Source organism: Chionomys nivalis, chromosome 14 (genome assembly GCF_950005125.1).
Source record: "Chionomys nivalis chromosome 14, mChiNiv1.1, whole genome shotgun sequence".
Classification (NCBI taxonomy): Eukaryota; Metazoa; Chordata; class Mammalia; order Rodentia; family Cricetidae; genus Chionomys; species Chionomys nivalis.
In genome coordinates this window covers 66371403-66397184 of record NC_080099.1, presented here as the reverse complement: position 1 = coordinate 66397184, position 25782 = coordinate 66371403, and the positions used below count along the sequence as shown (strand labels likewise).

The 25782-nt window shown below is 40.4% G+C and overlaps 1 protein-coding gene across 2 annotated transcripts in view; it reads left to right on the top strand.

Moving 5' to 3' along the window:
• Positions 1–25782, top strand: part of Psma8 (proteasome 20S subunit alpha 8) — a 53787-nt gene that overhangs the window by 6040 nt on the left and 21965 nt on the right. For both annotated transcript variants that reach the window (XM_057789150.1, XM_057789149.1), the window contains exons 2-3: positions 13790–13916; positions 18237–18361. In XM_057789150.1, the coding sequence (XP_057645133.1) occupies positions 13790–13916; positions 18237–18361 (252 nt within the window). The remainder of the gene's footprint in view (positions 1–13789; positions 13917–18236; positions 18362–25782) is intronic.

Sequence of the window (25782 nt, the reverse complement as noted above, 5' to 3'; positions counted from 1 at the left end):
TTGTTATTATGATTGTTGTGTGTTTATAGTGGGGTAGCTTTACTGTGAGTCAACCCGAGAGGTTGTGCACGCTAGCATGCGCTCTCCGCCCCTGAGCTGTGCTGTCTGGTACTGCGGTCGTAGCAGTCTTTCTTGTCACCATCGTCGTCCTACTCCTCACTTCTCCAGGCTCAGCCAGGCATTCCAAACAGGCCTTCAGCTTCTGTATAGCTGAGGATGACTTTGAAATTTTGATCATCCTGCCTCTGCCGTATGTGTATATAAATTTATATGAAATTTTATTGCTCTTATATATTCATACTTTCACAGTTATGGAACTGAACACTTCCAATCCCACAAAGATCCCTCATGTAACCACTTTTTTATTCCCTGCCTGTACCCTAACATATAGCCTAGTCCTGTCTTCTCTGCCAATCATACTCCATATATAAAATTTTGTCAGTTCAGAAATGTGTTTCCAGGCACATACTGTGGTCTTTTTGGGGTAGGGGCTCTATCAGCAGGACTTGCCCCCCCCACAAGTTTAGTCTTAATACTTACTTAAAATTTGCTTTATGCTTTGAGAGTCATCCTTGTATCCCGTGTTGCTGTTTTACTACTGACATTCCCTGGTTGGAAACCTTTTAACTATTCTCCTGTTGAAGAACATTTGGGCTATATCTAGTTTCCTGCCTATGCAAAAAGGTGTTATGAGTATTCTTAGTAATTTTTGTGTGAATATAGATTTTTATTTTTCTGGTATAAGTTCCTAAGCATGTAATTGCAGGATTATAAGGTATTCCTTGTAATGGATAGGTTATTAGAAGATCACATGGTAGCTGTATCATGTTACATTCCCACTAGCACTGTATGGGTGATCTAGTTTCTCTGATTCCTAGCAAGCATTAGGTGGTTTTAATATTTTGCTGTTAAGTGTATAGAGATAACACAGAGGTCTGAATTGATGAAGTACATTCAGCATTAATGACTGATAACATCAGAGCACACTTCCATTTGCTTTTATTAGACATCTGTATAATGCCTTTGGTGAGATGTGTCAGATCAGTGGCCTGTCTTCTAATGATGAATGCTTTTTAACTGTTAATATTTTCAAGTTCTTTATATGTTGGAGGAACTAATCATTCATAGATGTGGTTTGCAGATACTTTCTCCTACTCTACAGCTTGTATCTTCATCATCTTTAATATAGATTATATTATCCCATGTTTATTGTAAAGATGAGTTTTCTGTGTTTCCTTGTATCAACAGAGGCAATTAAAATTTTTAAAAATTATACTTTTAGCTGGGAAGTAGTGGCACACATCTTTAATCCCAGCACTCTGGGGAGGCAGAGGCAGGTGGATCTCTGTATGTTCAAGGCCAGCTTGGTCTACAGAGTTAGTTCCAGAAACCCTGTCTCAAAACCTCCCCCACAAAAAAAAATTGTACTCTTAGTTTTAAAATTTATTAGTTTATGGTTAAATTTTTAAAATTGCTTTTTAACATTTCTTCTTAGATTAACCATGAGATTGTTCTTATTTTTTTAAAAAAAAAATGCTTGCTATTGATAGCAATTTTATTGTTTTCTTCCTATTCACTAGTATCTTCTTGCTTATTATTTTTTCCAGCTAACTTAAATGTTTGTATCTCTTTTTCTGAACTCCTAACCCCTAACTCTGTCTTTGAAAGTGGCCCAGGATATAGCAAGATATAAAACTGATGAAAGACAATGTCTGTATAGAACACAGACTCAGGTTTCAAGCAGCACTCCGGATATCAGGAAGGACTGCCCAAGTGTGGGGACTAACATCTGCATCCTGATCCACAAAGTGGGGACCAGCATTAGCAACCCAGCCTCACAAAGGTTTCCTTAGGAGAAACAGTACATTAGAAGTCATCCTCCTGAAGGAAGCCAAGAGGTTTGACTAGTATCTTTCATGAGACCCCAGAGTTACAAAGGACTACCCAGAGGCAAGGACAACCTTCACTACTTGACCTTGAAGGACCACCAGATTTACGATGAGCACATATGACCATGACCCCCACTGATGGGACAAGCATCTGTGATTTGACCATGCAGGAATGTTGACAAGTACCTGGGAACCTAGAAATAAATGCTGAAAGAGTTGAGGTTTCAACTTCCAGTCAGGCAGTATTTCTTTGTTTTGCTTTTATGTGTCCAGGTATTTTGCCTACATGTGTATCTATGACCACATGTAGAATAAGGCCAGAATAAGGCAGCCCCAAGAGTATTATTTTAAGAGAGTACCAGAGACTGAGCTTGGTGTTCTGAACAGAGGGCTAGTAGGAAAAGGCAGCACTTCATCCATACTGCAACCTAGTTCCTCTTGAACACTGCAGACATTTCCACTGAAAGAAGAGCAATGATTGAAACAACAATCTGGGCACAAGAGATGGCTAAGAGGTTAAGAGGAGACCCTTGCTTGAATCCTTGAACTCACAAAGGGGATTACAACTGTTTATAGCTCCTGTTCCAGGGTATTTGATCTCCTTTTTCTGGCCTCCATGGGCACCTGATATGCATGTGGTTCTTAGACATACATTCAGGCAAAAACCCAGATACAAAAAATAAAAATATCTTTTAAAAAATCCAAATAGTGAATTAGCATCTAACTCAAAATTATGAAATACCAAGGTATCATATCTCCTTCAAAAATGATTAATCTCAGTAAAATCCTCAAATAAGAGTGAATGAGATGAAATTTCCAACAAAGAATTCAAAAGAATAATTATTTTCAAAGAAATCAGAGAGTATACAAACTCCTGAATAAATTTAAGAAAACACAAGCAACTGGAAAAGGAAATCAAAATAGGATATGAAGGTAGAATTCAATAAAGGAAAAACATATAGCTCAATAAAAACAATAACAAAGAAAAATCTAAAAAAAGAGAAATAGTGAAAAGAATTACAAATTAACATGCTGCAAGTAAAATAATCAAAAGTTTATTAGCTCCATGGAGACCTCACTAGTATAATGAATCAAGGTAGGACAAAATACCAAGAAAGCATGTGTAGAACATTGTAGATCTGTGTGACTTAGGGTTTCTGTTGCTGTAAAGAGACACCATGAACATCCCACCTCTTATAGAGGACAACATATAATGGGAGCTAACTTACAGGTTCAGAGGTTTAGTACATCATCATCATGGTGGGAAGCATGGCAGCACTCGGGCAGACATGGTGCCAGAGAAGGAGCTCAGAGTTCTACATCTGGATCAGCAGGCAACACGAAGAGAGAGTGAGCCACTGGGCCTGGCTTGAGCTTCTGAAACCTCAGAGCCCACCCTTAGTGACACACTTCCTCCAACAAGACCACATGTCCTAATCTGTTCAAATAATGCTACTCACTGTGAGACTATGTGAGCCATTTTAGTTCAAACAACCTCTGTCCATTCCTTGGCCCCCATAGGATCATAGCCATATCAACTCAAAATTGTACTCACTCCTTTAGCTCCAAAAGTCCCCATAGTCTATAACAGTTTCAAACTTATTTAAAAGTATAAACCTCAAAGTCACTGATGCTTATGGAAATCTCAACTATTATCTCCTATAAAATCAAAATGAGAAAGTAGATCACAAACTTCCAACAAACAAAAGGGAGGAAATGGAACATAGTAAGGAAATACTAGACCAAAGCAAGACCAAAAACCACCTGGGTAAACTCCGAACACTGCATCTCCATGTCTGATGCCAAAATGCTCTTCAGATCTCCAGCTCTTTCAACTTTGTTGACTGCAATACATGTAACAGGAGGAGCAGGCTGCTTGTCATCCTGGCCACCCAGCTAGCTTACACCCAAAATAATCACATAGAAACTGTATTCATTTAAACACTGTCTGGCCCATTAGCTCTAACTTCTTATTGGCTAATTTTTACATTTTAATTTAACCCATTTCTATTAATCTGTATATCGCCACATGACTATGGCTTACCAGCAAGATTCTAACCAGCGTCCGTCTCAGGCAGGAGATCCATGGCGTCTCTCTCTCTGCTCTTCTTTCCAGCATTCAGTTCTATCTTCTCCACCTACCTAAGTTCTGCCCTATTAGGCCCAAAGCAGTTTCTTTATTCTTTAGCCAATGAAAGCAACACATAAACAGAAAGACCTCCTACACCAAATACATTTCTCTTTTTTGAGCTAGTTCCAGTCCCTTTTAGCAGCTCTCCTCAGCAGATATCCCATGACTGGCATCTCAAACATCTTGTGGTCTCCATGGCAATCTAGGCGTCACTTTATAGCTTCATACAATGACCTCCCTAGGCCTCAATCCAGGGACACCCCTGCAACATGACTGGACTCAGCTGCTTTCCTTAGTTACAGAAAGAGATTCTATAACCCCTGCCCCTTCTTTTATCCTTGACTCCAAAGCCATAACCAAGTAGCTAAAGCTGCCAAGCTCTTCTGCTTGTTGGGGCTGGAACATAACCCCCTCATTCAATTACATCTACATCAGCTTTCTGGTTTTGATGGTTTCCTTCACAGCCTAAGCTTGGCTGTTCTAGAACTCAATCTGGAAATCAGGCTGACTATAGACTCTGAAATCCACCTGCCTCTGCCTCCTGAGTGCTGTGATTAAAGGTATGTGATCTAAACTCTTCTTTAATTCCTTTTCACAAGTTGGAAGCTTAGCTGGGTAAGATCTGGCCCTTTATTCTTAGTGTTCCTTTACTCCTTAAACTGTTCGTTTTGTATTTTTCCTTGCTCAGCTTGCTTGTTTGCATTATAAATGTGGCCACTAATAACCAAACAACATAGTCAATACTTGACTGTCTGGAAATCTCCCATGCATGCATTGTTAATGTAGAACTCTTCAATTTAGCCTCAGGCAGAATTTATGGATAAGGGCAGAAAGCAGCCATATTCTTCAAAAAACATCACAAGAGTGATCTCTAGGCCACATATTAATAACCTTCTCCTATGAAAACTCTTGAACCAGAACCCACAGTTCAAATCAACATCAGAACCACTGTCTTCCATGCTCTTATTAGTATGGCCCATTAAGTCCACTTAAAGTGTTGAGTTGTTTTTCTAGTACAAAGTCCAAAAGTGTTCTATATTCCTTCACACAAAAACGTGGTCAAGCTTATAACAGTAATACCACAGTCCCCACTACCAACTTCTGTCTTTGTTATAATTTCCATTGTTGTGAAGGAATGTCATGAACATGGCAGCTAAACAGGAAGACATTTCATTAGGACTGGCTTACAGGTTCAGAGGTTTAGTCCATCATCATTATAGTGGGAAGCATGGTAGCACTCAGGCAGAGATGGTGCTGGAGGCAGAGCTAAAAGTTCTACATCTGATCATTAGGGAGAGAGAGAGCTGCTGGATGTGGCTTGAATTGCTGAAACCTCATAGCTTATCCCAAGTGACACACTTGCTTCAGTAAGGCCATACCTACTCCAACAAGGCCAGATTCTTAATCCTTTCAAATAATGGCCTATAGGGGCCATTTTCATTCAAACCACCCCACTATAGGATACTAAAAAGGTAAGATAACCTCCCTACATTATATTATAGACAAATCGCTAAATGTACAGAAGACAAATGGATATTTGGAAGTTACGAGAAACAAGAAGTCACACAGAAAAGCAAACCTATCATAATAACATCAGATTTTTCAACAGGAGTTTTTAGAGTGATATGTTTCAAGTTCTGAATGACAGTTACCAACACCGACTACCATACACAGTAAAACTGTTGGTCATAACTGAAACAGAAAAAGCTTACCACAATAAAAATAGACTAAAAAAATACATGACTACTTAGCTCTACAGGGATTCTTGAAGAAATCCTTCCAACTAAAGAAAATAAATACATTTGTAGTGCTAAAGGAAATACCGAATCACATTGGAATAGAACATAAGCAAATAAAGAATAAGAAACACACACACACACACACAAACATTGTAAATATGACTCTGGAATTAGTAACATTTCAGTAATGAGTCAATATTAGTGGTCTACATTTCTCAGCTGAAAGACAGACTAGAAGATTAAATTAAACAGGATCCAGCCAGATGTTGTGGTGCATACTTCATCCTAGCACTCAGAAAACAAAGGCAGAAAGTCTCTGTGAGCTCAAGAAGCCTACTCCAGTCTACCTAGTTTCAGGGCAGGTAGCTAGGACTGCATAGTGAGGTCCTATTTCAAAAAAGAAAGTAACAGCAACAACAACAAGACACAGAAACACCACACACATACACAACCAAAAATTAAAATCACAGAATCTAATTGTTGCCTCTAAGAAATGCACCTTATCATCAAAAACGTATACAACCTCTCATTGGAAAAAAAAATGTAAACAAAAAGTATTCCAAGGAAATGGAACTTGGAAACAAGCTTGTGTCTAATATCTCACGAAATAGATTTAAAACAAAAACTTTAAAAAGTGGTTAAGGAAACAATTCACCACCCAGAGAACATTATAGTTTCAAACATATATGAACCAAACACAGATGCACTAGTTTCATAAAACAAATACTACTAATATAGTATCCACAAAATAGTAGTGGGTAATGTTAGTAACCCATCCTCACCAATACATCATCCTGATGAACAGCAGCGCTAGTTAAATGACACCATAGATGACAGAGACTTCACAGACATCCATAGACTATTCCATCTGAACACTGTAGACTGCATAGTCTCATCAGCCTGTGGAACTTTCTCTAAAATAGATTGTTTAACAGAAGGCAAAGCAAGTCCTAAGAATGCTAGGAAATTATGATCAATTTTGAATGCTATCTAACCACAATGGGAAAAAGAATAAATAATAATAGAAACTTCAGTATATACAGACTTGTAGAGATTGAACAACATACTACTCAATGACAATTGTGTCATAGAAGAAACCAAAAAGCAAAGTAAATTCTTAGAAGCTGCATACCATGCATAATAGGAGAAACAATGAGTGATTTTGAGAGTTTATAGCTACAAACGTCTATAACTGAAATGTTAAATCTAAAATAAATAGGTCTGCAGGGACCACGATAAATCAGGAATCTGGTTCTCCGTAGGCACCATGCAGTCAGGTACCATTATACCAAGTACTACCAAGGTCTTCTAGGCCAGGCACACACTATCTCTTGTGGTTGGGGCAGGCAGTACAAGCAGCTCCTGTAACCCAGCCAAGAGCCCTGGTGCTAGGTGGTTAGGCACCCCGTGGGGAGAGGGCACTTGGGGGGAAGTGGAAGAGAGAGAGAGGTGTGGGGAGATGAAGAACTGGATGACATGAATACCCAGCTAGAGCTGGATGGTGTTGGTGCACACCCTTAATCCCAGCACTGGGGAGGCAGAAGCAGGTGGATCTCTGTGAGTTCAAGGCCAGTCTGGTCTGCAAGAGCTAGTTCCAGGACAAGCTTCAAAGCTATAGAGAAACCCTATCTCAAAGAAGGTTAAAAAAAATAATAATAATAAAAGAATGTGTATTCCTGGCTGCCCTGGAACTCACTCAGTAGACCAGGTTGGCTTGAACTCACAGAGATCTGCCTACCTCTGTCTTCCTGGTGCTGGGATTAAAGGTATGTGCCACCATGCTCAATTTAATTATTTCACTCTATTGATTTTGAGTTTCTTCCAAGGCTCTAAGATTCTTTTATATAAAGGTATTTATTAATTTTCTAAATCAATATTGCTTTTCTGTAGCATAATAAATGGTAAATATTACATTTCCCCTTTAATTGCTGATAAAAAATGTTTTAACGTATGCTCAAATAAAATCATTCTTTTTTAAAAAAAATTGGGAAACAATGCCATACACAGTTGCTTTAAAAAGGGACGGGAGTGTATCATATGTGCTTAGGAAGAAGAGGCAGAGCAGGTAGGCTTTACAAAGAGATGGAAGTGTATCATATGTAGTTAGGCAGAAGGGACAGGTAGTTTTTCTTGAGTTTGAGACTAGGCTGGTCTGCATACAGAGTTCAAGACCAACTAGGACTGTGTAGTGAAACCCTTTCTCAGATCAATAATATATGAAATCCTTTAGAATAAACAATGGAAAAAGACCTCTACAATAAAATCTTAAGAATTAAAAACAAAAGAAACAAAAACAAAAAAGACACTTAAAGCTGGAGAAAACAAGGGCTGGAGAGATGGCTCAGAGGTTAAGAGCATTGCCTGTTCTTCCAAAGGTCCTGAGTTCAATTCCCAGCAACCACATGGTGGCTCACAACCATCTATAATGGGATCTGGTGCCCTCTTCTGGCCGTCAGGCATACACACAGACAGAATATTATATACATAATATATAAATAAATAAATAAATATAAAATTAAAAAAAAGCTGGAGAAAACTCTTAAGCTGGTGAATTGGAAGAATTAATATAGTGGAAATTGTGTTATCAAAATTCCAACATTCTTCACAGAAATTTTAAAAAAAAGCTTTATGGGAGCATATGCAGAGACCCACACCCAAACATAAGGTGGCACTTGGGGAACACTAGGGAAGAAGGGAGGAAAGAATTGTAGGAACCAAAGAGTTGAGGACACCAGATGAACATAGCCCACATAATCAACTAAGCAGGGCTCATAGGGCTTCACAGAGACTGAAGGGACAATAATGGAGCCTTCATGAATCCTCTGCATATTTATTTAAAGCTGTTTAGCTTGTGGTTTTTGTAGGACTCCTAATAGTGGAAGTGGGAGTAGCTGTGACTCTTGCCTGCTCTTGGGATTCTTTTTGTCCTATTGGGTTGCCTAGTCCCAGTAGGTTGATATGAGGGTTTGTGCCTATTCTTATTGAATCTTGTTATGCCTTATTTGACTGATATCCCTGGGAGGCCTGCTCTTTTCTGAAGGGAAGTAGAGAAGCAGTGGATCTCAGGGGAGAGAGAGGAAGTGGTTGATGGGTAGAAACTGGGAGGAGTGGATGGAGAGGAAAAGCTGCAGTCCAGATGTATTATTGTGTTGTATGTATTGTAAGTCACATTGGCAGGAGCTTAAGGAAGCTGAGCATACTGCATCCACAATCAGGAGGCAGAGAACAGGTCTTTGGGGTGACACTGTAGGTAACAGTGTTTGCTGCCAAGCCTCATACTCTGAGTTTAACCCCTAGGAAGCACAGAGTGGTGGGAGAAAACTCAGTCCTGAAAGTTGTCCTCTGATCTCCACATGTATGCATTGTATGAGCTTTCCCTCACACATTAAACTAAATAAAATTATGTAAATTAAAAATTTTAAAAAAATCAGGTCAGGCAGTGGTGACGCACGCCTTTGATCCCAGCATTTGGGAAGCAGAGGCAAGCAGATTTCAGTGAGTTCGAGGCCAGCCTGGTCTACAGAGTGAGTTCCAGGGCAGTCTGTTACACAGAGAAACCCTCTCCTAAGGAATAAACAAAAAAGAAAGAGGAAAGAAAGAAAGGAAGGAAGGAAGGAAGGAAGGAAGGAAAGAAAGAAAGAAAGAAAGAAAGAAAGAAAGAAAGAAAGAAAGAAAGAAAGAAAGAAAGAAAGAAGAAAAGAAAATCTTAACAAGGAACAGTGAATGTCTGTGTTCAACTTATCTTCTTCTATTTGTTTGGTTCAGGAACCCAGCCCATTAGAACAGTACCACCTACATTTATGTTGAGGAGGCCGTCCTACCTCACTTAATTTAATCTAGATAATCCCTACCAAGAATGCCTATAGTTGTATCTCCTATGTGATTTTAATGCCTGTCAAGATGATGATATTAACAATTACAGATACTAATTCAGTTTATTAATGTTCTACCTTTAGAATATTATCACCTCTCAAAGGCCCTGTGTTCTAATACACAGAATTTGCATTTCAATATATGTATTGGGGCACAGCAAGCCCCTAACTCTTGGGCCTCTTAATTTGAGCTGCATAGGAGAGCTTTTGTGGTATTTTATCTGCTGAACTTAGTTCTAATGTTGAGGTTTGAATCCAGGGCCTTTAGTTGTTGGACAAGTAAGTGCTATACCACTGAACTGCCCTCTCAACCCCTTACCTTGATGTAGTTATATTTTAAACCTACAAATAAGAAAACCATTTTTAAAAGAATTCTTGCCCTCATTGTGTCTGTGTTGTCTTGTGTGGTGTGTACACATAAGTGTGCAGGTATGTGTACTTGTACGTGCATATATGGAGGTCAAGGAGAATAGCAGGCACCTTAGTTCTACTGCTTTCCACCTTGACTTGAAAGAGGGCCTCTACTGAACCAGACACCTGCCGTGTCAACTAGACTGGCTGGCAAGGTGGCTCATTATTGGCATCCACCTTTCTCTGTCCCCAGGGACTACAAATACTTGCAGGCATGCCTGACCTTTGTGTGGGTACTGTCTTCATTCTCATATAGCAAGTTTCTTACTCAAAGGGTTCTCTCCCAGACCCAACCTTCTATCAATATTGATAGAAGCTTTCATCAATGTTGGTTCTGCTAATACTGATTTGCATCTTCTTTCATTCTCCTAAAGTTGTATATTTAGGTGATGTGGGAAATTTTTCTGTATATATGTTGCTTTTATTGGTTAATGAATAAAACTGTTTCAGCCAATGGCTTAGCAGAGTAAAGCCAGTCAGGAAATTAAAACAGAGTAGGCAGAGTCAAAAAGATGCCATGTAGCTGCAGAAGGAGAAGATGCCAGAACCTTACCCTGTAGACCACAGCCTCGTAGCGATAAAGATTAATAGAAATGGGTCATTTTATGATATTTAAGAGCTAGCCAATAAGAAACCCTAAGCTATTGGCCAAGCCATGTTGTAATTAATATAGTTTCTATGTGATTATTTGGGTCTGAACATTTGGGAAACGAACAAGCAGTCTCCAACAACAAATTGCCTAAGGAGAAAGACACACAGAAACCTTGATGGTAAGCTATGGCCTCATGACAACACACAGATTGATAGAGGAAAGAGGTAGCTAGGAATATGCTAGAGTCACTGGCCAAACAATGTAATTAATATACTTTCTGTGTGATTATTCAGGTCTGGGGAGCTGAGAAATTAACACACAGTCTCTGATTACAGATGGCTCCAGCGTGGGGGCAACTATATCCACATAAAAACTGAGAGAGCTTGGGAAGGAATTCTAGACACAAAAGAACAGAGTTTAAGCACAGGTTCTTAGTAGCTACATTTCTTCAGATAGACTCTGTTTGCTGGCAGCAAGCAGAGACATAGCTCCTTTAAGCGAAGTCTTCCTGACTCAATGTTAGCTGCAAAAAATTTCATGGCTTCTTTGAGATCCAGCTTCCTGATTCATGCTGGAAGAACAAAGTCTTGTAGAAAGGAGCAGTGGGCTGCATTCCTGCCACCCGGTTCCCGGCTACCTGGCAAGCTTATGCCTCGAAATAACAATACACAAACTGTATTCATTTAAACACTGCCTGGCCCATTATATCTAGCCTCTTCTTGGCTAACTCTCATATCTTGCTTAACCCATATTTAATAATCTGTGTAGCACCACGAGGTGGTGTCTGACCGGGAAAGATTCAGCATGTCTGACCTGGTAGCTTGCTCCATCGCATCTGACCAGAGAGGCATGGCATCTGGCTCACTTCCCTTCTTCCCAGCATTCTGTTCTGTCTACTCCACCTACCTAATTTTCTGACCTATCAGACCAAGCAGTTTTCTTTATTGATTAACCAATGAAACAACAGATTGGCAAATGACCTTCCCACATCAAACTCTGACTCTTTCAGGAGGTCCTATACTTAAATGGAGTCAGTGAGCAGCGTGTTAGAAATTGCTTAATGGTGACATAGACCTGTTGCATCCCTGGAGCTGGTAATGTGAGCATGACTCGCAGAACTGGTTGTGAATATACCTTCCTCCACAATTGTTGTCGGAGTTTTTATCCTGCCTGGTTTCTCTCCTCCCACCAGGTCCAAAAGAATCACTCAGAAGGTCTCCATAAGTTATAAAACTAATTGGCCTATTAGCTCAGGCTTCTTGTTAACTCTTATAACTTATATAAACCCATCTTTCTAGTATATGTTAGCCACATGGCTCAGTACCTTTTTCAGCAGGGTAGGTCACATCCTGCTTCTTCAGTGTCTGGACAGGACTGTGGAAAGAGCTTCCTTCTTTCCAGAATACTCCTGTTCTCATTGCCCTGCCTCTACTTCCTGTCTGGTTGTCCCACCTATACTTCCTGCCTGGCTACTGGCCAATCAGAGTTTATTTAAAACATAATTGACAGAATATAGAATTGTCCTACACCACACAATGTTGGACTGAGCAGGGCCAAAAGGCAAAGCAGCCTTAGTCCTAGCCATGCTGCTTAGCATTTAGAAAAAAAAAAAAAAGACACTCCTGATCAGAAAATGATTATAGATACGCAATAAGACAGATTCAAACACTAAATATATGTAGGCTTGGGAGAGAGAAGAAAAAGAATATAGACAGTTATAAAAAGAAATAGATTTAAAAAAATAAAAATCTTTAAAGAGACAGTAAAAGTAATATAAAAGAGTACAGACAGTCGTAGATTAAAGGAGTAAAGAAAAATAAGCCATATAAAGAAGAAATATACATAGAGAGTCTGGATTATGTATCTTACTGTTTTTTTTTTTTAATTTTTTGACTACAGAGAAATACTTGATTCTGGCATCTGCTAAGCTAGACATATATATATATATATATATATATATATATATATATATATATATATATATATATAGAGAGAGAGAGAGAGAGAGAGAGAGAGAGAGTATCTTGTCTTCAAAATTTGGGTCTAAGTATATGTTGTTTTGGAAAAGAGGTTCTGCTTTTGTTTCCACAGAAGATGAGAACATGTGGATCCCTTCCAGGCTAATGTGGTTTGATGGAACAAGATTCCCCAAAAGTTCTCCATGGACCGTAAGAATACTTTGTACAATAATCAGCAGGAAGTAATCTCAAAAACTACACCCAGCCGGGCGGTGGTGGCGCACGCCTTTAATCCCAGCACTCGGGAGGCAGAGGCAGGTGGATCTCTGTGAGTTCGAGACCAGCCTGGTCTACAAGAGCTAGTTCCAGGACAGGCTCCAAAAACCACAGAGAAACCCTGTCTCAAAAAACCAAAAACAAAACAAAACAAAAAACAAAAAACTACACCCAAATTCCCAAAATTATTGTTTGTAAATGTTTGTTTTTCATTTAAAGGGGAATATGATATAGAGATAATATGCTGTATAAACTGGACATGCAGGACCCACAGAAAAGTGACTGTTGAAGTTTCCAAAAACCAGGATGGTCCTTGAGGATTCCTACTTCATAGAAGTCTGCCAGACATTTTGCAGGGCACAGAAGAAAATGACTGACAAACTGCCAGTATAGGCATAACAGGGACGCAGTGCGGGAACTCCTTCAGCCAATGGCCTTTAAGATACTGGCCCACTTTGGGCGTGGTCTTATGTACTACAAATGCAGATGTAAAAGTGTACATGTGCTCATTGACTGCTGGATTTGGTTCCAGTTCCCTGTGCACGCAGAGGACTGTGAATCACTGCTCTTTCTGTGAGTTTACCCTCCAATAAATAAACCTTGGTTATACTCCATTCTGGGCTAATCTGGAACTCTTTTGCACTGCAACATTTAGGTGTCATTTTCATGTGTTTTGTGGAAGATTAAGACTCTTGCATAGATTTACCACTGATTTTATTTTCTTTGTATTTTCTTCTGTTGGCCTTCTTTGTCTTGTGGCTGGGGACTAGGAATCTTCTCAGCTGGCACCTGTGCATCTCCTTTCCTACACAGCTCCTTCTTTATTTTATTGTTTAAAAGAGAAATCCATTACCTGTTTGATATGTTAGAATAATTGGTCCATTTTTACTTTAAATTTACTTTTTAAAATTGGCTTTACAGGTTGGAATTCGAGGAACTAATATAGTTGTGCTTGGGGTAGAAAAAAAATCAGTGGCCAAACTTCAAGATGAAAGAACTGTGAGAAAAATATGTGCCCTCGATGACCATGTCTGTATGGCTTTTGCAGGTATGTACAGACTTTCAGTGGTATGTATGATATATAATGTTGTAGTGGGATAGCACAGTTGCCCTATTGCCACTGTTTTGCTGTATCTACACAATATAACAATATATGTAGTCAGACCTATTTCTGTTTAAAACAAAGTGTCACCTATATTTAAAAGGCCTCAGTTCTATAAACTGTGGTTTCTCATGGTCTTAGTTAGGGTTTCTATTGCTGTGAAGAGACACCATGACCAAACAACTCTTGTAAAGAAAATTGAGACTAGCTTACAGTTTCAAAGGTTTAGTTTATTGTCATCACTGCAGGACATTGGTGGCATGCAGGAAGACATGGTGCTGGAGAAGGAGCTGAAAGTTCTACAACTTGATCCACAGGAAGAGCAACCTGTGCCTCACTGGGTGTAGCTGGAGCAAAGGGGACTTCAAAGCCCACCCCCACAGTGATACACTTCCTCGAAGAACAAGGCCACATCTACTCCAACAAGGCCACCCCTCCTAATGGTGCCACTCCCTATGGGGCATGTTCTTTCAGACCTCCACACTTACAATGGTCTTTGATAGACAGAGAGTAGATATGAAGATGGCCTTCTCCTTACTTATAACTTAAGAACTTATAATTCATAGAATTTATAGAATTACTGGGGGATTTTTTTCTTTTTGGGGGTCTGAAAATAATATTCCCCAACATAGAATTTTAAATGAGTTCTACTTACTTGTTTTTATTTGTATTAATGTATATGTGTGCGGGTTTCTGCATGTAAGTGTAGATGCCTGCAGAGGCCAGAAGAGGGTTTCAGTTCCCTGCATCTGGAGTTACGAGCTTCCCAACATGTAGGTGTAGGTAACTAAACTTGATGTTGTGCAAGAGGAGTAAGACCTCTTAACTAGTGAGCCCAGTTTAGGAAAGAGAGGGAGGGAGAGAGGGAGGGATACATTTGTGTGTGCTGGCCTACAGATTGACCTCACGCATGCTAAATCTCAACTTCTTAAACTGGGATTTGACCCAACTAAATGTGAGATGGAAAAAATTGACAATAGTAAAAGGTTTCACAATTCACGAAAACAGAAATTAACTGAGAATAAAACAGATAATGAGTCAGAGCTGCCTTTAGAAGTGCTTGTCTGTGTTGCATGAAGCTGCTCTATAACTTGGCTCTGAACACACATGTGAACAAATGTGCATTTTCACTATACATGTCGCCAGCCACACGCCACAACCATTACACTAAGTACCTGAGCTCATATATATGTATGTGTGTGTGTATATATATGTATATATTTACACATACACACACACACACACACACATATATATATGCAATGTTTTTACCTATATGCAAAGCTTTTACTCTTGTGGCATGACTTCATTATGGGAAACAGATAATATTTTCTACTACCATTTCTCAAAATATATCAAATTTGTGTGTCTTTGAATTGTATGAGTCAAAATATTTGATTTTAAAGGTTGTTTGAAATATTGACTTGACTTTCATAAAAAAAAAATCATTCATTGAATTTGGTTTAGTACATGTGGTTTGGATAAGAATGGCCCCAATAGTCTGATATATTTGAATGCTTGGTCATCAGGGAGTGGCACTACTTGAGGAGGATTAGGAGGTGTGGCCTTGCTGGAGGAAGTGTGTCACTGGGGGTGGGCTTTGAGGTTTCAAAAGTCCATGCCAGACCCAGTCTCTCTCTGTCTCTCTACCTAAGGATCAGGATGTAGCTCTCAGCTACTGCTTCAGCACCTGCCTGCGTGCTGCCGTGCTCCCTGATAATGGACTAAACCTCTGAAACTGGAAGCAATTCCCCAACTAATAAGAGTTGCCTTGGTCATGGTGTCTCTTCACAGCAGCGAAACACTATCCTGTCTTAATTATAGACAGCACAGGATTTCCAATTATTTCAGAAATTACTTTAATTTCTGTCATTTTATTAAATTAATATCTGTCATTTTGTTCTATGCATTTATGTGAAATTGCACTCTCAGTATTGATGGTTAGAAAATCAAAGTATTGATCAACTTTGAAAAAGGCTAACACTGCTCTGTGACCTACTGTATCAATTTTTTATGTGGGTGCAGGGAGCTTAACTCATATCCTTATGCTTGTGATAGAGGTACTTTGCAACTGAACTGCTTCCTATCCCATAGTATTTTGTAAGTTTTATAGTTAAAGAAAGAGTCATGGCGGATGATGGTAGCACATGCCTTTATTCCCAGTGAGAGGCCTTTATTCCCAGTGAGAGGCAGAGGCAGGCAGATCTCTGTGAGTTCAAGGCCAGCCTGGTCTACAAGAGCTAGTTCCAGGACAGGCTCCAAAGCTACAAAAAATCCCTGTCTCGAAAAACCAAATAAATAAATAATTAAATAAATAAATAAATAAATATTAAAAAAATTAAAATAAAAAATGGAATGAAACAGCATGATGGGGGAGCCTTTTCAGATGATCCTTGTTCATGCCACATCATCCTTCTGCAGTTGTCCCAAGCTGTTGGATGCCTCAGTAGTGGCTTTGGTTTGTGTTGTTGGGTAGTGTTGCATGGTATGAATGAGCCACTACTGTTAACAGGTTGCCTGTGTGTCTTAGGATAGGAGTTGTAAACTACATCATTCAGAAAAGAGAAAGGAAGAGCACCAGGAATGATATAGAGATGCTAGAGCAGAAAGAGCAACAAAGTGCTCAGGGGAGTAGGAGACAGCCAGCCAACTGCCCAGCTGCTGAAGCTCATGCCGAAAGCACAGTCACACATTCCTGGTGAAATGGAATAAGCACACTGTTTGCACAGGGTTAAACCTAGCAGAAGGACTTGGTATTGCTTTGACACATGTGACCTGCCAGCACCAAAGTCAAAGCTGATTTTGCTGTCTGTGTAGCGAACACTCACCTGTGGCGCCCCTCCCTAGCCCCACTCTAAGTAGTTTTAATGTCAACGTTTCTCTAGCTGTGGATCACGTTCACACTGTACAGAGGACATATTCTCAAGTAGCTTATCTGAACTATTTTAGTTGCATAAAACACTAACCCGGGGTAGATTAGGCCATTGCTAGCTAGTCCTTTCTCTTAGATGTACAGAGAATTGCTTTCTCTTTCTTTATTATGTATATAATATTCTGCCTACACGTATGCCTGCAGGCCAGAAGAGGGCACCAGACCTCATTACAGATGGTTGTGAGCCACCATGTGGTTGCTGGGAATTGAACTCAGGACCTTTGGAAGAACAGGCAATGCTCTTAACCGCTGAGCCATCTCTCCAGTCCTGCTTTCTCTTTCTTTAATCAGATCATACCCGACCTGTGTCAGGGTGATTTTTAAACTGGCGAATATTCAGACACTCCATTTTCTTTCTGCCCTCCTGTTTCAAGGGGTGAAGATCCAAGAGGATGTAGCAACAAGGTTTGACGTGATGGGGAAGGTAAATCTCGTGATGAAAAAAGAACAATGGCTATGTGAGAAGTGCCCGTTAACAAGATGAGTGAATCTGGGGTTCAATCTAGTTAGTGGTAAAGGAGGAAAGGAAGGGGTCTGGAGAGGTGCCGCAATCAGAGCGTGTAATACTTTTGCAGAGACCTGGTTCGTCCCCAGCAACCATGCCAGTCAGCTCACAGCTACTTTTAGGTCCAGTTCCAGAGAGTCTACTGCCCTTTTCTTCTTGTTCTGGTATCTGCATTCATATTGCTGCGTGCACACACATGCACACACAACACACACACACAGTTCAAAATAAATCTTTTTTTTAAAAAAGAGGGGGGGTCTAATAAAAAACCAAATGGCTGTAGAACAGTCAAATACCAGTGTCGTCCTTAATTTATACAATCAAACTAATCTGACAGTTACATGCTGCAGCCAGTCTCTGGCTTCAGCTAGAACACACTATCTCCTTACAGACATGCTGAGAGTTGTTTGGATGAGTCTTTTGGCTATTTCAGAAGCTCAGTCAGAGTCTGCCTGTCTTAATTAACATCCTTGATTTCAAAGTTTCCATTTTGACAAAAATTGAGAACTGCTATATCCCAGTTCATCAAGTATAATTTGAATACAATACTGGTGTGCTTCAGGATAGAATACCTTCCTTGCTTGCATAAGAAAAAAACTGCAATTTACTAGCAAGTCATTTGCTATTTCCTTTACCAGTGAAGTGTGGAATGAAGTCTTTAAAGGAAACGAGTTGCAGCTAAGGACATGGTGTTTCCTAGTTCCTCTATGAAGGCAGTGTTGTAGGGAAAAGATAACTATTGATGGGAAATATATATATTTAGAGAGAGAGAGAGAGAGAGAGAGAGAGAGAGAGATGTATAGGTTTTTAAGTGTTGACAATTCCACAGGTCTGACGGCCGATGCTCGGGTGGTTATAAACAGAGCGCGGGTGGAGTGCCAGAGCCATAAGCTCACTGTGGAGGACCCAGTCACCGTGGAGTACATAACGCGCTTCATAGCGACTTTGAAGCAGGTGAGCAGGCACTCTTAGCAGTTCTTCAGCTTTCTCCTTTCCACTGCCATTGGTCCTGCCGTAGACATGCTGCACTAGCTCCAAACATTTATTCTACCGAGTGTGTCAAATTCCTTATTCATTCCCACAATTACTTCGTTCACTTACTTGGGTAAAGTGGGTTACGTTAATCACCAGAAATCAAAATCTGTTTCAGTTCTTGGAATTATAAAAATTTTAAGAGAGTGTCAAATTTTGAAAGGTCATTTTTATTCTTGTAGAAACACAATAAAAATATTATTCCTTAAAGTTTTTCAAAGAAATAATACATTGTTTTACCTACAAACCAAAATACCCTAATCAGGGTTAGATGTGCCCTCTTCTGAATCTATACTTAGCCATGTCATTGAAAGCCAGGTGTAAGTGTGCGTGCAGGCCTGAGGGTTCACTTGCTGTTTGCATACTGTGTATTGGCTGAAGACTCCTTCCTGGGCATTCTCTCGCATCTATAATGTTAGAAACTGTGACATTTCCGATGATGTTTGAAAATGGGCGTCATTTCAGCGTCTTTTCTTCTCCTTTCTGCTAGCCTAGCATGATTCTGTTTGGTCATGGCTTGTTTTCTTTTTAAAGTTGTACTGTTAAGTTTTAGTAGGGTTTCCTAGCTTGGAGATTATAATTGATTGTAAGACTTTTATTGTATTTGACAGATTGCTTTCTAGAAAGATTGAACCAGTTTTTATCATGCAACCAGCTATGCCAGAAGAGTCACCAATGGAGGTTTTCACTTCTCTTTCTTTTGTTAGTGAGTGTTGTATAATGTAATAGCTGCCTTACTTTGTGTGTTGTAGCGAATGAGATTGAATTTCCCATGTTGGTTCATTCTTTTCACTTCTACTTGTGCAAATTGTCCTTCAACAGAAACATTGGTTTTTTGCTGCCTAATCTTGAACAGGATGCTCACTGTACAGATTTGTGCCCATTTATCTTCTCTTTAGAACATTTTTAAATTAAATTTACTTATTCTGGGGAGAGGGGCATATGTCACAGTATACATATGGAAGACAACCTGGAGGTGGGTCCTGGTGACAGAACTCAGATCAGGCTTGGCAGCAAGCACTGAACCATCTCACCAGGCCTACATTCCCTTTTCAAACTTGTTTCTGAATTTAAAGATGTATATAGTATATATTGAGTAAATTCCTCCATGTCTATCCTACCTCCTGTCCTCCCCCATAATACCCTCTGTTCCTCTATGCGGTTTCTCTTCTGCTTTCATGTCATGACTCTATATGTCTATATAAAACATGAACCAAAAATCAGAGAAAATACATAATTTTGTCTCTTTGAGACTGGCATAATTCATTTAATATGATTGTTTCCAGTTCTGTTCATTGTCCTACAAAGGACACAGTTTGGCTCTTCTTTGTGGCCTGGACTTTTTATGTGCATTCATACCATATTTTCTTAAGCCCTATTTTCTGTAACTTTGATTTTGATCCTGGCTCTTCTGTATCTTACTGCCTTTAAGAAACCATTCTTTGCATCTCCTAGTGAGCACGGGTGTTAGAACGAACGCTCCTGCTTCGCTGACTTGCACATCTCGCTGCTCTGGCAAAACAGGTACTCTGGTTCTACATGCAGACTTTTTCATAGACTCTTTGTAATCCAAATAAGAAAATTTTGAGATGAATAATATATATCAAATCACTGTTTTGGTTTTTAAAAGCTTTGCTACTTCATTTTAGAAGAAATTCCAAAATTTTTGTATTGCTACTTTCATATTTTGTTTCAGTTTTCCCAATTGTTAAAAAAGGAATTCATCATTCTAGCAGTGGTGGTGCACACCTTTAATCCCAGCACTTGGGAGGCAGAGGCAGACAGATCTCAATGAGCTTGAGACCAGCCTGGTCTACAAAAGTTAGTTCCAGGACAACCAGAACTAAACAGAGAAACCTTGTCTCGAAAAAACAAAAACAAAACAAAAACAAAACAAACAAACAAACAAACAAACAAACAAACAAATAAATAAATAAATAAATAAATAGAAAAAGGATACCAAAAACCAAGTATACATACAAGGTTCTTAAGTGTGGTTGTTAAGATCTCTTCTGGAGAAATCGAAGTTGTAAGTCTGTGACAATAAGATTACCACTGGGGAGGACAAGGCCTCTTGGCCAGAGATACAGCATGTTTTCCTTACATATTTAACTTGGTTTATATGACTTTTTCACAAAATGAAAAGACTAAACAAGTAAGTTAAAATGTCTTTCTTCTAAGATAATATGTAAAGCATCTATGTCATACCTCAGTGTGAGGAGAAACATAAGACAGTGCAGAAGAATTCGCCATAACCCCCACTTTAAAACAGGTCATTTATGTTCATAGCTCAGTTGTTTGCATTTAAAATCAAACTTTGCTTGCAAAACATGCAATATAATAAGCTTGAAAACTGAGACAATAGATCCCATATATTGATAAGCCCTAAAGAAAGTCACTTAAAGCTGTTTCAACCCACAGAATTATACAGCACTACATCAGCCACAGGATTAAGTAAAGTTACCTATGTATTCAGTCCTTAGCTTTCTGTCAGGGCTGCCTCTTCATAGAGCCAGTCTCAGTGAGAATGGCACTCTTTGGAACACAAATCCAGGAAGATCCCTGTCATGAAAATAATAGGAAATATAATTGGTTTCAGTGTTACATTTTCTGTGGGGGAAATGTATGCTTTTCTTCAAAAGAAACATAAGATCCCTTTTCTTTGGAGCTGAAGGAAATGACAGTGAAGTGAACAGAGCACATTTGATAGCAGCATTATCAAGTAGAAGTAGTCCCTAACAGTAACTACAGTGTCCCTCAAGGCGAACTAGGGTGTCCTTCCAAAGGGCAGCTCAATGACTCAGCATCCCTGACAGCAACACAAAAGCCCAGGCCTCTGCGGGGTCAAAGAGATTGCATACTGTCTTAGTCATGGTTCTGTTGCTGTGAAGAGACACCATGGCCATGGCAACACTTATTTTAAAAAGCATTTAATTGGGGCTGGCTTACAGTTTCAGAGGCTAGTCCATTGTTATCGTGGTAGAGAGCCTCACAGTACACAGGCAGACATAGTGCTGGAGAAGTAGCTGAGAGTTCTACATCCTGGTCTGCAGGAAGCAAGGAGAGAGAGAACTGAACCTGGCATGTGCTTGTGAAACCTCTAGTGTCACCCTTTCTCCAACAAGGCTACACCTACTCCAAAAAGGCCATGCCTCTTATAGTGTCACACTTCTCAGATACTGCCTTCCCTGATGACTAAGCATTCGAACATATTGGTTCATGAGGACCATCCATACACAGAGCTGAAAGAAAGTGTTTAAAGACCAGATTGTAATGATCTGTCTCTTTAAGAGACAAACCACGCCCACTCCCTCCCCCATCTGCAGAGGCAGGCTGATCTTCAGCTTCCTGCCTGAGCTCTATCTCTTTTACATCTTCCTCTCGGAGAAGCAGCTTCTGCCTCTCTCCCCACTTTTCCCCTTCCCCGCTTCTCTCTTTCTCTCTCTTTGCTCTTCTCTCCTTCTCTCTTCCCCCTCCATAACCCCCTTGAATAAATATCCAACCTCACTCTGCACAGCGTGCCTATCCATGTCTGTCTCTTGCCCACCTGCCACGTGTTTCCCTGCCTGGGACCAGCCACCACTCGGGGACAGGCAGTCATCTCTGCCTGGGACTGGCTCCTCTCAGGGCCCGCTGCCTGCCACCACATGGCCCGTTACCACCGCTTGAGGACCTACAGCATTTCTGCTGCCTATTGTCTCCGGGGATCCTGCATCATTTTTAATTTTTCCATTATACAAACTGGGTGGGTCAAAGAACGAAATCCATTTAACATGAAAATGGAAGAGGGAAGAAAGCACTCAGAAAAGGAGGACACCCAGGAAGAAGAGGGCAGGAAAATGGGAGTGTTGTGTGGAAAGGATGACTTAGAACGAAGCTGATGACAGATATGTATGGAAATGATCCAATGAAACAGATTAGCTTGTTTGTTAACCTAAAATTTTAATCTAAAAATGGGAAATAATAAAAGTTGAATAGGGATCTTCTAAGAAAAATAAGATCTGTTATGCCAAAATGTTATGTCCAAATCCACGAAGTCCCCGAAAAGCCAACAAGGAGACTGAGTCCCATATGTAAAAGCAAAGAGCCTTTATATTATGCAAGTTTCTCCACATGTCCAATGTACTGGAATAAATCGAGAGCCCTGAGCTCAGTTAGAGTTGGGTTTTTATAGTAATAAAGGTCATGGTGAGAGGTTTCTGAGGTTCAGGACCCCTGATTGACTGACCTTTGTCTAGGGGTGTCCTGATGAGTGTGCTGGCAGGTGATCCTATCTACAGTGGTTGGAGCATTAGGCATTTCCTTTGGGTAGTCTGTTCTTGGGGGGTGCACAGGTAATCTCAGTTTGTGGTTCTTCCTGCAACCAGGTTTTGCTTCAGGGTAAACTACTGAGACTCAGGCCTCCATTAAACTTATCGATGGCTGAGTCCTACTCTGGCAGGTGATAATGGTTGGAAGTAAAGAACTTCCTTTGGGTGATTTGTTCATATTTAGCTTATCATACCTGGCCTCTACAAGATCTATGAGCAAATTTGTGATTATATTTTACAGGTTGTATATATTAATTTCATTAAAATGTCATTATGTATTAGCAATATTCAAGAAACACTAAAAAATGTATACAATAAAACCAGAAAAATAGAGCCTAGAGAGATGACTCATTGACTAAGAGCACTTATTGCTCTTCCAGAGGACCAGAGTTTGGTTCTCAGCAGCTCATAACTACAGGTAACTCCAGCTCCTGTACACTCTGGCCTCTGAGAGTCCCTCACTCACATGTCCATACCCACGTGAAGATAGACACACATTCCTAATTTCAAATACTGAAAATGTTTTTTTTAAAAAAAAAAAAAAAAAATAGAAGAATCTAAAGTAGATGTAATGATCTGTTCTGTCTCTTTAAGAGATAACCCATGCCCACTTCCCTCCCTCCCCGGTCCGCTGAGGCAGATCTTCCTTTCTGTTTGCAGCCTGAGTCTCTTTTCTTTTCTCTCTCCCTCTCAAAGAGACAGCTTCTGTCTCTCCCTCCTCTCTGTCTCTCTCTCTCTCTCTCTCTCTGCTCTTCTTCTTCTCCCGTTTTTCCTTACCCCTCCACAACCCACTAAATAAATATCCAGTAAATACCTCACTCTGCATGGCGTGCCTATCCGTCTGTCTCTCTTCCACCACAGCCACCATGTGGCTCTCCACCCGGGACCAGCCACCTTTGGAGACCTGTGGTGTGGTCTGTGCACCATTCCTGCCTGATCTCGGACCTGCTGCCCCCTGCCTGCCACCATATGGCCCCATTGCTCAGAGACCTACAGTGATTCTGCAGGTACTCAGAGATCCACAGCATTTTATTTTACCATTACAGTAGATACTTTTGATTTATTTACTTTATTTACTAGAATTTTATCTGATAAGTGACATGTGTTTTGTGGTGATTTGAATAAAAATGGACTCCATAGGCTCATAGATTTAAATACATAGTCATCAGGAACTGTTGATTATTTGAAAGGATTATAAGGATTAGGAGGCATGGCCTTATTGGAGTAGGTGTGTCACAGAGTATGTATGGGCTTTGAGCTTTCAGAAGCCCATTCCAGGTCCAGTCTCTCTCTCTCTCTCCCTGCCTTTCCCCACCCCCACCCCAGTTTGTAGATCAGAATGTAGCTCTCAGATACTTTCCCAGCACCACTCCTGTCTACTGCCATGATGATAATGGACTAAGCCTCTGAAATTGTAAGTAAACCCCCAATTAAATGCTTTCCTTTACAAGAGTTGTCTTGGTCTTAGTGTCTCTTTACAGTAGTTGCTATGGATTTGCTGCGGGTCCCCAGCAGCTTGCTGCAGGGTTGAGACCACGCAGGTCCACAAACCAAGGTAGCTGGTCCCCGGTGGGTGGGAAGCACAGATGCTGCAAGTCTCTGGGACAGCTGGGGATCCAAAAGCAGTCAGTCACAGAGACTACGTGGCAGGGAAGGTGGCTGGTCCCCGGTGGCGACGGACAGATAGGCACATCATGTAGAGTAAAGTTGGACATTTATTAGGGGGCTTATGGAGGGGAAGGAAAAAGGGGAGGGGGAGAGAAGGGAAAGAGGAGAGAGAGACAGAGAAGGAGGGGAAACAGAGGAGTGGGGAGAGAGGCAGATGCTGCCTCTTCAAGAGAGGAATGAGAAGAGAGCCAGCTCAGGGTGGAAGCTGAAGATCGGCATGCTTCAGCGGATGGGGGAGGGAGTGGGCGTGGCTTATCTCTTAAAGAGACGGAACAATCATTACATTCCCATCTCTTTTTTTATAATAAAAAAGTGGGCAGTTAGGCACCACAGGTCAAAGCAATTGGGGCAGCGGATTCTCAAGACTGCTTCCCACTTATTTGTGGGCATCATCTTTGGGGGGGGGGGACCTGAGAAGGCTGGGCGCTGGCCACATCCTGGCATAGCTGGTCTCTTTGCTCCTGTCCGGTGTTTGTGGTATGGAAATGTCTGATATCTCTTACACCTGGTTAAGGTATTGGCAGAACAGAGGGCAAAGTTAAATTAAGGGAAAAAAAATTTAGGACCAGGAAATTGAGGGGGATGTATCTGACCTGTTTAAGATGGATTCTTTAATTCAGCTCCCTGGAATGCATAAAAATTTTTTGGATTTGTGAAAACAGAAGTTTTAGACACATACACTGTATAATGACTGTGACGTATTTTTGTACAATGAAAAGTATTTTTAAGACTATGGAAGGCAGCATGAGAGTGAAATTTGGTCTGAAATTTGTTTGGTAATGTTGTTCTCTTAAACTGACAAAACCTCTTAGCTATCAAACTGCATCAGAGATCTTTTGAGAAGGATAAAATTTTACTTGAGTTACTGATTAAAAAATGACGGAGAACTTTCTTGGTTGGCACCCAGAGCTACTCTTCAGGGTCCTCCATGGTCGCTGAAGGTTGCATTTGCCTTTTGATGTTTAGTGCAGGGCCTACCAGGCTCCAGAAGATCCTGTGGGCTAAGAAATCTGTAGGAAGACAAGCCTACCTTGACCTGAGCATCTAGGCTGTCAATTCCAGCAATTCTGTCCACTGTCTGGAGATCTTCGGTTTAGATAAAAGGCAGTTGTTCCCAGTGGTCAGTACTTGACAGTTGAAGTGAATTGCAGATGGACGTTGTTCTGTGCCCATTTGTCTTCTGTCTTCTTTGGAGGAAGTAGAGTGCTGCTTCTAGGAGCCAACCTGTCTCTTAATGTTATGAAAAGTTTTCTTAGTAATTAAATATTTAAATGCCATATTCCCTAGTTCTCTGAGCAGTTGAGGGCTGTTTATCAGATATAACTACAGTTTAGAATCTGCCTGGAGAGCTGGGTCTGAGCTTGA